This window comes from Lutra lutra, chromosome 1, assembly GCF_902655055.1.
Source record: "Lutra lutra chromosome 1, mLutLut1.2, whole genome shotgun sequence".
Lineage (NCBI taxonomy): Eukaryota > Metazoa > Chordata > Mammalia > Carnivora > Mustelidae > Lutra > Lutra lutra.
The window spans coordinates 104967847-104980287 of record NC_062278.1 but is presented as its reverse complement, the minus strand read 5'-3'; the positions used below and the strand labels follow the sequence as shown (position 1 = coordinate 104980287).

Here is a 12441-nt window from a genome sequence, read left to right as displayed (position 1 = left end):
TTGCAAAGTTAATTAATTTTTTTGTTTAATTTTTTTTTCTTCTGCTTAATTTTTTTTAACTTTTATCCTTTCCTCTTTAAACATTTTTTAACTAGTTTATCTTAACAATACTTTTCATAAAAAATGATCTTTTTTGAACCTTCATTATTATAGTCATATTTTATCCTTCATTGTATATAACTTTATTTTTTGTATACACATAGGATTTTTTCTTCTAAAAAATTTGGGATACAACTTCTTCTAATAGATCAAAATACACCCTAAATCTAGCACTGGGCTTGTCTCTAGCCCGAGCAATTTCTCTACACTTTCTTTTTCTTTATTCTCCCAACCAACTTATCTTATCAACTCCTTTGTTAGAAATTAAAAAAATTTTTTTTTCATCTTTATAGTCATATTCCATCCCCTCATTGTGTTTACCCTTATATATGTTTTTCATTTTTTAAAATTTTGAGAGGTAGTTTCTTCTAAGAGACCAAAATACTTCCCAAATTACGTGGGTGACCCTGTTCTAGACCCTGTTCTAAAATTTGGGGAGGTGGTTTCTTTTAAGAGACCAAAATACTCCCGAAGTTAAGTGGGTGACCCTGTTCTAGTCACCAGTCTAATATATATATATATATATATATATATATATATATATATATATATATATACATATATATGTATATATATATATATATTTTTTTAAATTTGTTTTCTTTTTTAAAATTTTTTTTTTTCTGAACTTCTTTTTACCTCCTTTCTTCCCCCCATGATTTGGGGTCTCTTCTGATTTGGTTAAAGCACATTTTCCTGGGGTCTTTGCCACCCTTTTAGTATTTTATTTGCTCCTTCATATATTCTTATCTGGAGAAAATGACAAGGTGGAAAAACTCACCACACACACAAAAAAAAAAAGAGTAAGAGGCAGTACTGAAGGCTAGAGACCTAATCAATATGGACATTGGTAATATGTCAGATCTAGATTTCAGAATGATGATTTTCAAGGTTCTAGCTGGGTTCGAAAAAGGCATGTAAGATATAAGAGAAACCCTGTCTGGAGAAATAAAAGCCCATTCTGGAGAAGTAAAAGAACTAAAATCTAACCAAGTTGAAATAAAAAAAGCTATTAATGAGGTGCAATAAAAAAATGGAGGCTCTTACTGCTAGGATAAATGAGGCAGAACAGAGAATTAGTGATATAGAAGACCAAATAACAGAGAACAAAGAAGCTGAGCAAAAGAGAGACAAACAACTACTGGACCACGAGGGGAGTATTTGAGAGATAAGTGATACCATAATACGAAACAACATTAGAATAATTGGGATACCAGAAGAAGAAAAAAGAGAGAGTGGAGCAGAAGGTATATTGGAAAGAATTATTGCAGAGAATTTCCCTAATATGGCAAAGGGAACAAGCATCAAAATCCAGGAGGTGCAGAGAACCCCCACTCAAAATCAGTAAGAATAGGTCCACACACCATCATCTAATAGTAAAATTTACAAGTCTTAGCGACAAAGAGAAAATCCTGAAAGCAGCCCGGGAAAAGAAGTCTGTAACATACAATGGTAAATATATTAGATTGGCAGCGGAGTTATCCACAGAGACCTGGCAGGCCAAGAAGAACTGGCATGATATATTCAGAGCACTAAACGAGAAAAACATCCAGCCAAGAATACTATATCCAGCTAGGCTGTCATTGAAAATAGAAGGAGAGATAAAACGCTTCCTGGACAAACAAAAACTGAAAGAATTTGCAAACACCAAACAGCTCTCCAGGAAATATTGAAAGGGGTCCTCTAAGCAAAGAGCGACCCTAAAAGTAGTAGATCAGAAAGGAACAGACACAATATACAGTAACAGTCACTTTATAGGCAATACAATGGCACTAAATTCATATCTCTCAATAGTTACCCTGAATGTAAATGGGCTAAATGCCCCAATCAAAAGACACAGAGTATCAGAATGGATTAAAAAAAACAAAACCCATCAATATGCTGCCTACAAGAAACTCATTTTAGACCCAAAGACACCTCCAGATTTAAAGTGAGGGGGTGGAAAACAATTTACCATGCTAATGGACATCAAAAGGAAGATGGGGTGGCAATCCTTATATCAGATCAATTAGATTTTAAGCCAAAGACTATAATAAGAGTGGAGGAAGGACACTATATCATACTCAAAGGGTCTGTCCAACAAGAAGATCTAAAAATTTTAAATATCTATGCCCTTAACGTGGGAGCAGCCAACCATATAAACCAATTAATAACAAAATCAAAGAAACACATCGACAGTAATACAATAATAATAGAGGACTTTAACACTCCCCTCATTGAAATGGACAGATCATCCAAGCAAAAGATCAACAAGGAAATAAAGGCCTTAAATGACACACTGGACCAGATGGATATCACAGATATATTCAGAACATTCCCTCCCAAAGCAACAGAATACACATTCTTCTCTAGTGCACATGGAACATTCTCCAGAATAGATCACATCCTGGGTCACAAATCAGGTCTCAACCGGTATCAAAAGATTGGGATCATTCCCTGCATATTTTCAGACCACAATGCTCTGAAGCTAGAACTCAATCACAAGAGGAAATTTGGAAAGGACCCAGATACATGGAGGCTAAAGAGCATCCTTCGGAAGAATGAATGGGTCAACCAGGAAATTAAAGAAGAATTGAAAAAATTCGTGAAAACAAATGATAATGAAAACGCCAACAGTTCAAAATCTGTGGAACACAGCAAAGGCAGTCCTGAGAGGAATATATATAGCGATAGAATCCTTTCTCAAAAAACAAGAAAGGTCTCAGGTACACAACCTAACCCTACACCTAAAGGAGCTGGAGAACAAACAACAAAGAAAGCCTAAATCCAGCAGAAGAAGAGAAATCATAAAGATCAGAACAGAAATCATTGAAATAGAAACAAACAAAAAAAAAAACAATAGAACAAATCAATGAAACTAGGAGCTGCTTCTTTGAAAGAATTAATAAGATCAATAAACCCCTGGCCAGACTTATCAAAAAGAAAAGAGAAAGACCCAAATAAATAGAATCATGAATGAAAGAGGAGAGATCACAACCAACACCAAAGAAATACAAACAATTACAAGAACACATTATGAGCAACTCTACACCAACAAATTTGACAATCTGGAAGAAATGGATGCATTCCTAGAGACATGTAAACTGCCACAACTGAACCAAGAAGAAATAGAAAACCCGAACAGACCCATAACCAGTAAGGAGATTGAAACAGTCATCAAAAATCTCCAAACAAACAAAAGCCCAGGGCCAGATGGCTTCCCAGGGGAATTCTACCAAACATTTAAAGAAGAATTAATTCCTATTCTGAAACTGTTCCAAAAAAAATAGAAATGGAAGGAAAACTTCCAAACTAATTTTATGAGGCCAGCATCAGCTTGATCCCAAAACCAGACAAGGATCCCATCAAAAAAGAGAATTACAGACCAATAATATCCTGGAACACAGATGCAAAAATTCTCACCAAAATACTAGCCAATAGGATCCAACAGTACATTAAAAGGATTATTCACCATGACCAAGTGGGATTTATTCTAGGGCTGCAAGGTTGGTTCAACATCCGCAAATCAATCAATGTGATACAAGACATTAATAAAAGAAAGAACAAGAACCATATGATATTCTCAATAGATGCTGAAAAAGCATTTGACAAAGTACAGCATCCCTTCCTGATCAAAACTCTTCAAAGTGTAAGGATAGAGGGCACATACCTCAATATTATCAAAGCCATCTATGAAAACCCACTGCAAATATCATTCTCAATGGAGAAAAACTGAGAGCTTTTCCGCTAAGGTCAGGAACACGGCAGGGATGTCCACTATCACCACTGCTATTCAACATTGTATAGAAGTCCTAGCCTCAGCAATCGGACAACAAAAAGAAGCTAAAGACATCCAAAGCGGCAAAGAAGAAGTCAAACTCTCACTCTTTGCGGATGATATGATACTATATATGGAAAACCCAAAAGACTCCACTCCACAACTGCTAGAACTTGTACAGGAATTCAGTAAAGTGTCAGGATATAAAATCAATCTACAGAAATCAGTAGCATTTCTATACACCAGCAGCAAGACAGAAGAAAGAGAAATTTAGGAGTTGATCCCATTTACAATTGCACCCAAAACCATAAGATACCTAGGAATAAACCTAACCAAAGAGACTAAGAATCTATACACAGAAAACTATAAAGTACTCATGAAAGAAATTGAGGAAGACACAAAGAAATGGAAAAATGTTCCATGCTCATGGATTGGAAGAAAAAATATTGTGAAAATGTCTATGCTACCTAAAGCAATCTATACATTTAATACAATCCCTATCAAAATCCTATCCATTTTTTTTCAAAGAAATGGAACAAATAATCCTAAAATATATATGGAACCAGAAAAGACCTCAAATGGCCAGAGGAATGTTGAAAAAGAAACCCAAAGTTGGTGGCATCATAATTCCAGACTTCAAGCTCTATTACAAAGCTGTGATCATCAAGACAGCATGGTACTGGCACAAAAACAGACACATAGATCAGTGGAACAGAATAGAGAGCCCAGAAATCGACCCTCAACTCTATGGTCAACTAATCTTCAACAAAGCAGGAAAGAATGTCCAATGGAAAAAAGACAGCCTCTTCAACAAATTGTATTGGGAAAATTGGACAGCCACATGCAGAAAAATGAAACTGGACCATTTCCTTACACCACACACGAAAATAGACTCAAAATGGATTAAGGACCTCAGTGTGAGACAGGAATCCATCAAAATCCTTGAGGAGAACACAGGCAGCAACCTCTTCAACCTCAGCTGCAGCAACTTCTTCCTAGGAATATTGCCAAAGGCAAGGCAAGCAAGGGCAAAAATGAACTATTGCGACTTCATCAAGATGAAGTCTTGCACAGCAAGGAAACAGTTAACAAAACCAAAAGACAACTGACAGAATGGGAGAAGATATTTGCAAACAACATATCAGATAAAGGGCTAGTATCCAAAATCTATAAAGAGCTTAGCAAACTCAACACCCAAAGGACAAATAATCCAATCAAGAAGTGGGCAGAGGACATGAACAGACATTTCTGCAAAGAAGACATCCAGATGGCCAACAGACACATGAAAAAGTGCTCCACATCACTCGGCATCAGGGAAATACAAATCAAAACCACAATGAGGGGCGCCTGGGTGCCTCAGTGGGTTAAGCCTCTGCCTTCAGCTCAGGTCATGATCCCAGGGTCCTGGAATTGAGCCCCGCATCGGGCTCTCTGCTCCGCAGGAAGCCTGTCTCCACCTCTCTCTCTGCCTGCCTCTCTGCCTACTTGTGATCTGTCTGTCAAATAAATAAATATATAAATCTTAAAAAAAAAAAACCCACAATGAGATATCACCTCACACCAGTCAGAATGGCTAAGATTAACAAGCCAGGAAATGACAGATGCTGGCAAGGATGTGGAGAAAGGGTAAGCCTCCTACACTGTTGGTGGGAAAGCAAGCTGGTGCAACCACTCTGGAAAACAGCATGGAGGTTCCTCAAAAAGTTGAAAACAGGGCTAACCTACGACCCAGCAATTGCACTACTGGATATTTACCCTAAAGATACAAACGTAGTGATCTGAAGGGGCTCGTGCACCTGAATGTTTATAGTAGCAATGTCCACAGTAGCCAAACTATGGAAAGAATCTAGATGTCCATCAACAGATGAATGGATAAAGAAGATGTGGTATATATATACAATGGAATACTATGCAGCCATCAAAAGAAATGAAATCTTGCCATTTTCGATGACATGGATGGAACTAGAGGGTATTATGCTTAGCAAAATAAGTCAATCAGAGAAAGACAACTATCACATGATCTCTCTGATATGATGAAGTGGATGTGCAACGTGGGGGGTTTGGGGGGGTTAGAAAAGAATAAATGAAACAAGATGGGATTGGGAGGGAGACAAACCATCAGAGACTCTTAATGTCACAAAACAAACTGAGGTTGGCCAGGGGGTAGGGAGAGGGTGATGGGGTTATGGCATTGGGGAGGGCATGTGCTATGGTGAGTGCTGTGAAGTGTGTAAACCTGGCTATTCCTAGACCTGTACCTCTGGAGTAGTAATACATTATGTTTATAAAAAAATAAAAAATATTAAAAATTAAAATATATAATTCACTGGTTTTTATTATTACATAGAATATGCAACCATCACCACTATCTAATTTTAGACTATCTTTGTCTTTCCAAAAAAAAAAAAAACACTTACCCATTAAAAATCATTCTACTGGGGCGCCTGGGTGGCTCAGTGGGTTGAGCCGCTGCCTTCGGCTCAGGTCATGATCCCAGGTCCTGGTCAAGCCCTGCGTCGGGCTTTCTGCTCAGCAGGGAGCCTGCTTCCTCCTCTCTCTCTGCCTGCCTCTCTGCCTACTTGTGATTTCTCTCTGTCAAATAAATAAATAAAATCTTAAAAAAAAAAATCATTCTACTTCCCTCCTCCTGCCCAGCCCTGGCAACTGCTAATATACTTTCTGTCTCTATGGATTTGCCTATTTTGGACATTTCATATAAATTCTTCTATTTACATGATGTTTTCAAGGTTTATCCATGTTGTAGCATGCATCAGTACTTCATTTCTTTCCTCTAAATTTTAAAATTGAGATGAAGTAGGGGCAGCTGGGTGGTTCAGTCAGTTAAACGTCTGCCTTCAGCTCAGATCATGATCCCAGAGTATTGGGATCGAACCCTGCATTGAGCTCCCTGCTCAGTGGGGAATCTGCTTCTCCCTTGCCCTTCTGCCTGCTCATGTTCTTTCTTTCTCACTCTGTCTCCCAAATAAATCAATAAAATCTTTTTAAAATTTTGAGATAAAGTACACATAGCATACAGTTTACCATCTGAATCATTTTCAAGCATACAGTTCAGTGGGATTAAATACATTCCTAGTGTTATGCAACCATCACCACCATTAATCTCTGTAACTCTTTTCTTCTTGTAAAACTGAAACCACATACTAATTAAACTGTAACTCCCCATTCTACCCCTTCTCCCAGCTCCTAGTAACTACCATTCTACTTTCTCTATGAGACTACTCTAAGTACTTCATATGAATGAAATCAGACAGTATTTATCTTTTTGACTGGCTTATTTCACTTTTTTCACTTAGCATAATGTTCTCAAGGTTTATCTATGTTGTTGCAGATGTCAAATTTTTGTTACTTTTTAAGGCTGAATACTATTCCATTATATGTATATATAAAATATATATGTATATATATATGTATATATATATACATATATATATATATCACGTTTTGCTTCTCTGTTTATCTGTCAGTGGACACTTGGGTTGCTGCCATGTTTTAGCTATTGTGAATAATGCTGCTATGAACATGGTGTACAATTATCTCAGAATTCCTGGATGATAATTATGGTAATTATGTTTTTAATTTTTTGAGGGACCAACATACTATTTTTTGGAGAGGCTGTACCATTTTATATTTTCACCAAGAGTGCACAAACATTCGTTTCTTCACATTATCACTTTTACTTGTTCTTTTCTTTTTTTGGTAGGAGCCATTCTCATGGAAGGGTGTGAGGTGGTATTTCATTATGGTTTTGATTTGCATTTCCCTAAGGATTGATGCTGTTGAGCATTTTTTTAAATGAGTTTATTGGCTATTAGTATATCTTCTTTGGAGAAATGCTATTTGAGTCCTTTGCTCATTTTTTGGATCAGTTTGGTTTGTTTTTTTTTGTTTTTGTTTTTGTTTTTTGGTGGTGCTGGTGGTGGTGAGTTTTAGAAATTATCTATATATTCTAGATATTAATCCCTTATCAGGTATATGATTTGCAAGTGTTTTCTACATTTTTGTACTGCCTTTTAACTATGTTGATACTGTCTTTTGATGCACAGAAGTTTTAAATTTTGATGAAGTCCAGTGTGTCTTTTTTTCTTTTGTTGCCTATCATATCCAAGAAATCATTGCCAAAATCCAATACTGTGATGCTTTTGCTCTATGTACCTTTAATACATCTATGTAAAGTCTGTAATTTGCCAGTATCATGCAATAAGCCATTCAGAATATAATATCAAATAAAAAAGAAAAGCTGTTAATATGTTTTACAGCAAATGGCCACTGTATTTATGGTTGTGATGTAGGTTAAAAACTAACATGTTCAGGATAGAACTTCTCAAAAATGAAATTAATTTATAAGATGTAGAATAAAAATTTAATTTCTGTCTGTTAACTAATGAATAGCTGGATTCTTTAAAAGCCACTGTGAATAGAAGTTCCAGTGATTTAGAAGCTATAAGGAGAAATATTTCCAAAGTAAAGAAGGACATTCATGAAGAAACAGCAAGGTAAGAAAAAAGATATTTATATATGTTTACAGTTCTTGACTACTTCTATTTTTTAAAGATTTTATTTATTTATTGGAGAGAAAGAGAGAGAACAAGTGGAGGGAGGAACAGAGGGAGAGGGACAAGATGCAGGGCTCAATCTCATGACCCTCACATCACAGCTGGATCTGAAATCAAGAGTTGGACATTAAATGACTGAATCACCCAGGCACCCCAGTTCTTGACTACCTCTAGAAAAATTATTAAATATTTAAGCTCTTGTTAATAATTGTAAACTGATAGCTGCTAAATGATTAAACTTGAAAAAAAGTTTTTTCTGGGTTTTTCTTTGTAAAGGCTTAGGAACAATATTTTTATGATCTATTAAATATATGTTTAATAAATATATAAGGTTTACAGAAAGGTAACAAAAAGGTAATGAATAGGTTTATGGCAAAAGAAACCTTCACGTTATAACGAAGAAATCTTAGGATAAACTGTTTCTTGTTTGTATTACTTTTTAGACATGTTTTCTGTCTTTCCTCATAAACTCTCTCTAGGTTACAGAAAATTAAAAATCATAATCAGATTGTGAGAAAAAAATTAAAGCAGATAACTGAGAAAACAATGTCTGTAGAAGAGAAAGCTACCAATTTGGAAGATATGCTAAGGGAGGAGGAAAAAAATGTAAAGGTAAAGTTTAGTTTTAGTTCTTAACAGTCAGGGTGAATCTTGCAACAGTGAATTAGACTCTTGCAATCAGGGAGTAGGAGGTCTTTGAAGAGGCTCTGCTTTCTGGTGTGATTACATTTGTAATCAGAATTTGAGTTGTTGGACCCCTCTTTGTGTGTGGCTTCCAAGGATATTTCTGGCCTTTTATCTTAAAGCTTCTCTTTCTCCTTTTGCTTCACTTTTGACATTTGACGTGGATGTCTTCTTTGACAAGTAGCCCTCTACCTGTAATCTTGTGCCTTCCCAATGCCTGGTGTGTCTCTGCTTGCCATTCATATATATGCTCTTATATTGCGAAGGTACCTTGAAAAATGCCCATATTTTAAAATTGATTTCTATCCTGACTGTTGGTTTTCTTTTTTTTTTTTTTTCTTCTTTCCTTTCTTTGTGATCAAATTTCCCCAATGGTCTACATTCCTTCCCTGTATTTCTTTATCATTTGTTATCTCTGATGGTCTGGCACCATTTATAGGTAAATGGACTCTTAAGTGTTCTACTCTATTAACTCTGTTGGAATGTCTTTGGCATCTTGGTAACATTTAGGCCGATTTTTGAGGATCTGGAAAAGGTTGGTTCATCACTTCCTCTTTGAAAACTTTGAAGTGACTTCTGTGATCTGACACTATTTATACTACTTCTTGCTTTTACTCTTTTTCTGAGTAATATCATGGCAATATCCTCCATTTGGTAAATATCAAGTATGGTTTCGCTTATATTTGGATGGAATCAAGCTTCTTCGGTGTGCTGTTCAATGTTTAAAATCCCTGAATAATGAAGTCATGACTTGAGTGGTATATGAGTATAAATCACATTATTTTTAAAAAGTTGGTTTTTTTCCCCTAAGGCATGAAATAGGACAGTATTAGAACTTATTAGAAATCTATAAAGACTGAAATCCAGGGGCGCCTGGGTGGCTCAGTGGGTTAAAGCCTCTGCCTTCGGCTCAGGTCATGATCCCAGGGTGCTGGGATCGAGCCCCACATCAGGCTCTCTGCTCAGCAGGGAGCCTGTTTCCTCCTCTCTCTCTCTGCCTGCCTCTCTGCCTGCCTGTGATCTCTGTCTGTCAAATAAATAAGTAAAATCTTAAAAAAAAAAAGATTAAAAAAAAAGAGACTGAAATCCATATAAAGTAGACCTTTTTTTTTTTTTTTTTAAAGATTTTATTTATTTATTTGACAGACAGAGGTCACAGGCAGGCAGAGAGGCAGGAGAGAGAGGAAGGGAAGCAGGCTCGCTGCTGAGCAGAGAGCCCAATGCAGGGCTCGATCCCAGGACCCTGGGATCATGACCTGAGCCGAAGGCAGAGGCTTTAACCCACTGAGCCACCCAGGCGCCCCTAAAGTAGACCTTTTGATGATGACATTAAAAACTGGTGACATTTTTGAAGGAATTAGCTTAATTAGAAAAAATGGGATTGGAAGCATGTGTGCTACAGTTTATTATGGCAGCATGTATAGCAGCATTTTATTCATAATCTTGGTTTTTGTAGCTGTTGGTTTTTGTTTGGAAAAATCCTAACCTATATGTTTTGGAAGTGTACTGTGTTATACCACCAAGCACTGACTTTAAAACTGCCAGACAATCTTTAAGAAGGTCTTAAAACAAATGAAAATTGTCTATTATATAAAAAAGCATTCTTAAGATTATATTCTGTTTTTTAATTTGTCAAAATTTAAATCTGCCAGTCACAGATTTTTTTTTCATATTGAGGTTCATTGGTTGCCAAAAGGAAATATGCTTATCTGGGTGTAAGAACACAGAGGGAAATTATTTCAACATTTAAAATGATAACTTTCAACAGATCTTGCTTGGCATGGGAGTAGTCTAGAACACATGGTCATGAAACCTTGAGGTCAAGACAGATCTGCCTCTTAAGAAATGAGGAGTGGGAATGGGGGACTGGTTTCTGTTTCCTGGAAGGCTGCACATGTAGGGAGGCCAACTGGAGCTTTCAAGGTGTGAATAAAGGGTAGTGCCAGTAGCATGTTGGGGCCAGCACTTCCCAGCTCAAAACAAATGATAGTTGAATTTCCTGGAATTTTGCAAGTCAGCTGCTAACATAGCTACTGTTAAAAATTAAGTTATATAGACTTATAATTAAATATATAACATTCAAAATGAAGTAAAATAAGTACTCAACACTCATCACTTCAAAATTATTTTACTAGATTTTACTATTATCTATTTATGTTCTTAAGATTACTTACATTTATTATATCTGTATAGTGGAAATGCTATGTAATGGCTTGCTACTGCCTATCTCTTCCCATCTCTGCATTTAATGGAATCATGTTAGTGGCTTGAAATTGGCCATAGTGGGAATATTTATACAATGAAAAATCAGCTTCTTCCCCCTAACCTCCCATCCTTTGGAAAGCTGGTGGATAAACATTTACCTGCTCACCCCTGGATAGTGCCCAGAAGAAGGTGGGAGATTGCATGATATGATTTCTTTCCTGTAACAACCTCAGGACTTCAGCAAATTCTGTGAACTTGAAAGTTGTGTGTCTCTGGTATATTTTACTTTCTAAGGAAACCAGTGGAATGGCTAAGTTCTAAGGTCAGGGTGACATGGTACAGAATTGAGATGACAGATCAAGGTACTGGAATAGAGTAGACTATAAGAAATGTTGGAGATTTGTTGAAACTGTGGGAAGGGCATTCTTATATTCTTAAAGGCTAAAATGTTGGGGGGGGGGTTAATTTATGACCCCCGAAATTATAATGTTCATAAAATAAAACATTTTAAGCTACTATAATTTCATTGATCACTATTATTCTTATCACCAGGAAGTGGAAGTTCAGTTGAACATAGTGAAAGAGGTACTATTTAAGAAAGTTCAGGAATTACAAACTGAGACAATGAAAGAAAAAGCTGTTGTATCAGAAATCGAAGGAACTCGGTCCTCTCTAAAGCACCTCAACCATCAGTTACATAAACTGGATTTTGAAACCTTGAAGCAGCAAGAAATTATGTACAGTCAGGTAGATGTTAATCTTATGAATGTCTTCCATATTGATTTGTTATAGTTGTGATGGTTAAGATACCACAGTGTCCTGAAAAAGCAAAGATTTTTAAAGCATTCTTGGAGGGATAGACAAATATTGAAATGGGATATCACGTTTGGTCAGTAGTAAGGTAAGGGAGCCTTAAAAGCTATTTTTTTTCTTTATCTGAAATGAACAGGTGAGAGGATAGACTACTCTAGTGAGAGACAACCATGCTTTAGAGGAACCTGGGGCAATTGGGCCTGGAGTAAAACAAAACAAGGAGTGGGATATCTGAAACCTGGAAAAACTGTATCTTGAGTCTTAGTCATGCAAACATGGGCTTCCCTACCCCTGCCTATAAACTAATAG

At 36.4% G+C, this 12441-nt stretch overlaps 1 protein-coding gene across 1 annotated transcript in view; it reads left to right on the top strand.

Moving 5' to 3' along the window:
• CCDC39 (coiled-coil domain containing 39) overlaps positions 1 to 12441 on the top strand; it is a 53857-nt gene that overhangs the window by 16419 nt on the left and 24997 nt on the right. Inside the window, exons 8-10 of the mRNA XM_047731175.1 lie at positions 8267 to 8370; positions 8910 to 9042; positions 11872 to 12066. Coding sequence (XP_047587131.1) covers positions 8267 to 8370; positions 8910 to 9042; positions 11872 to 12066 — 432 coding nt within the window. The remainder of the gene's footprint in view (positions 1 to 8266; positions 8371 to 8909; positions 9043 to 11871; positions 12067 to 12441) is intronic.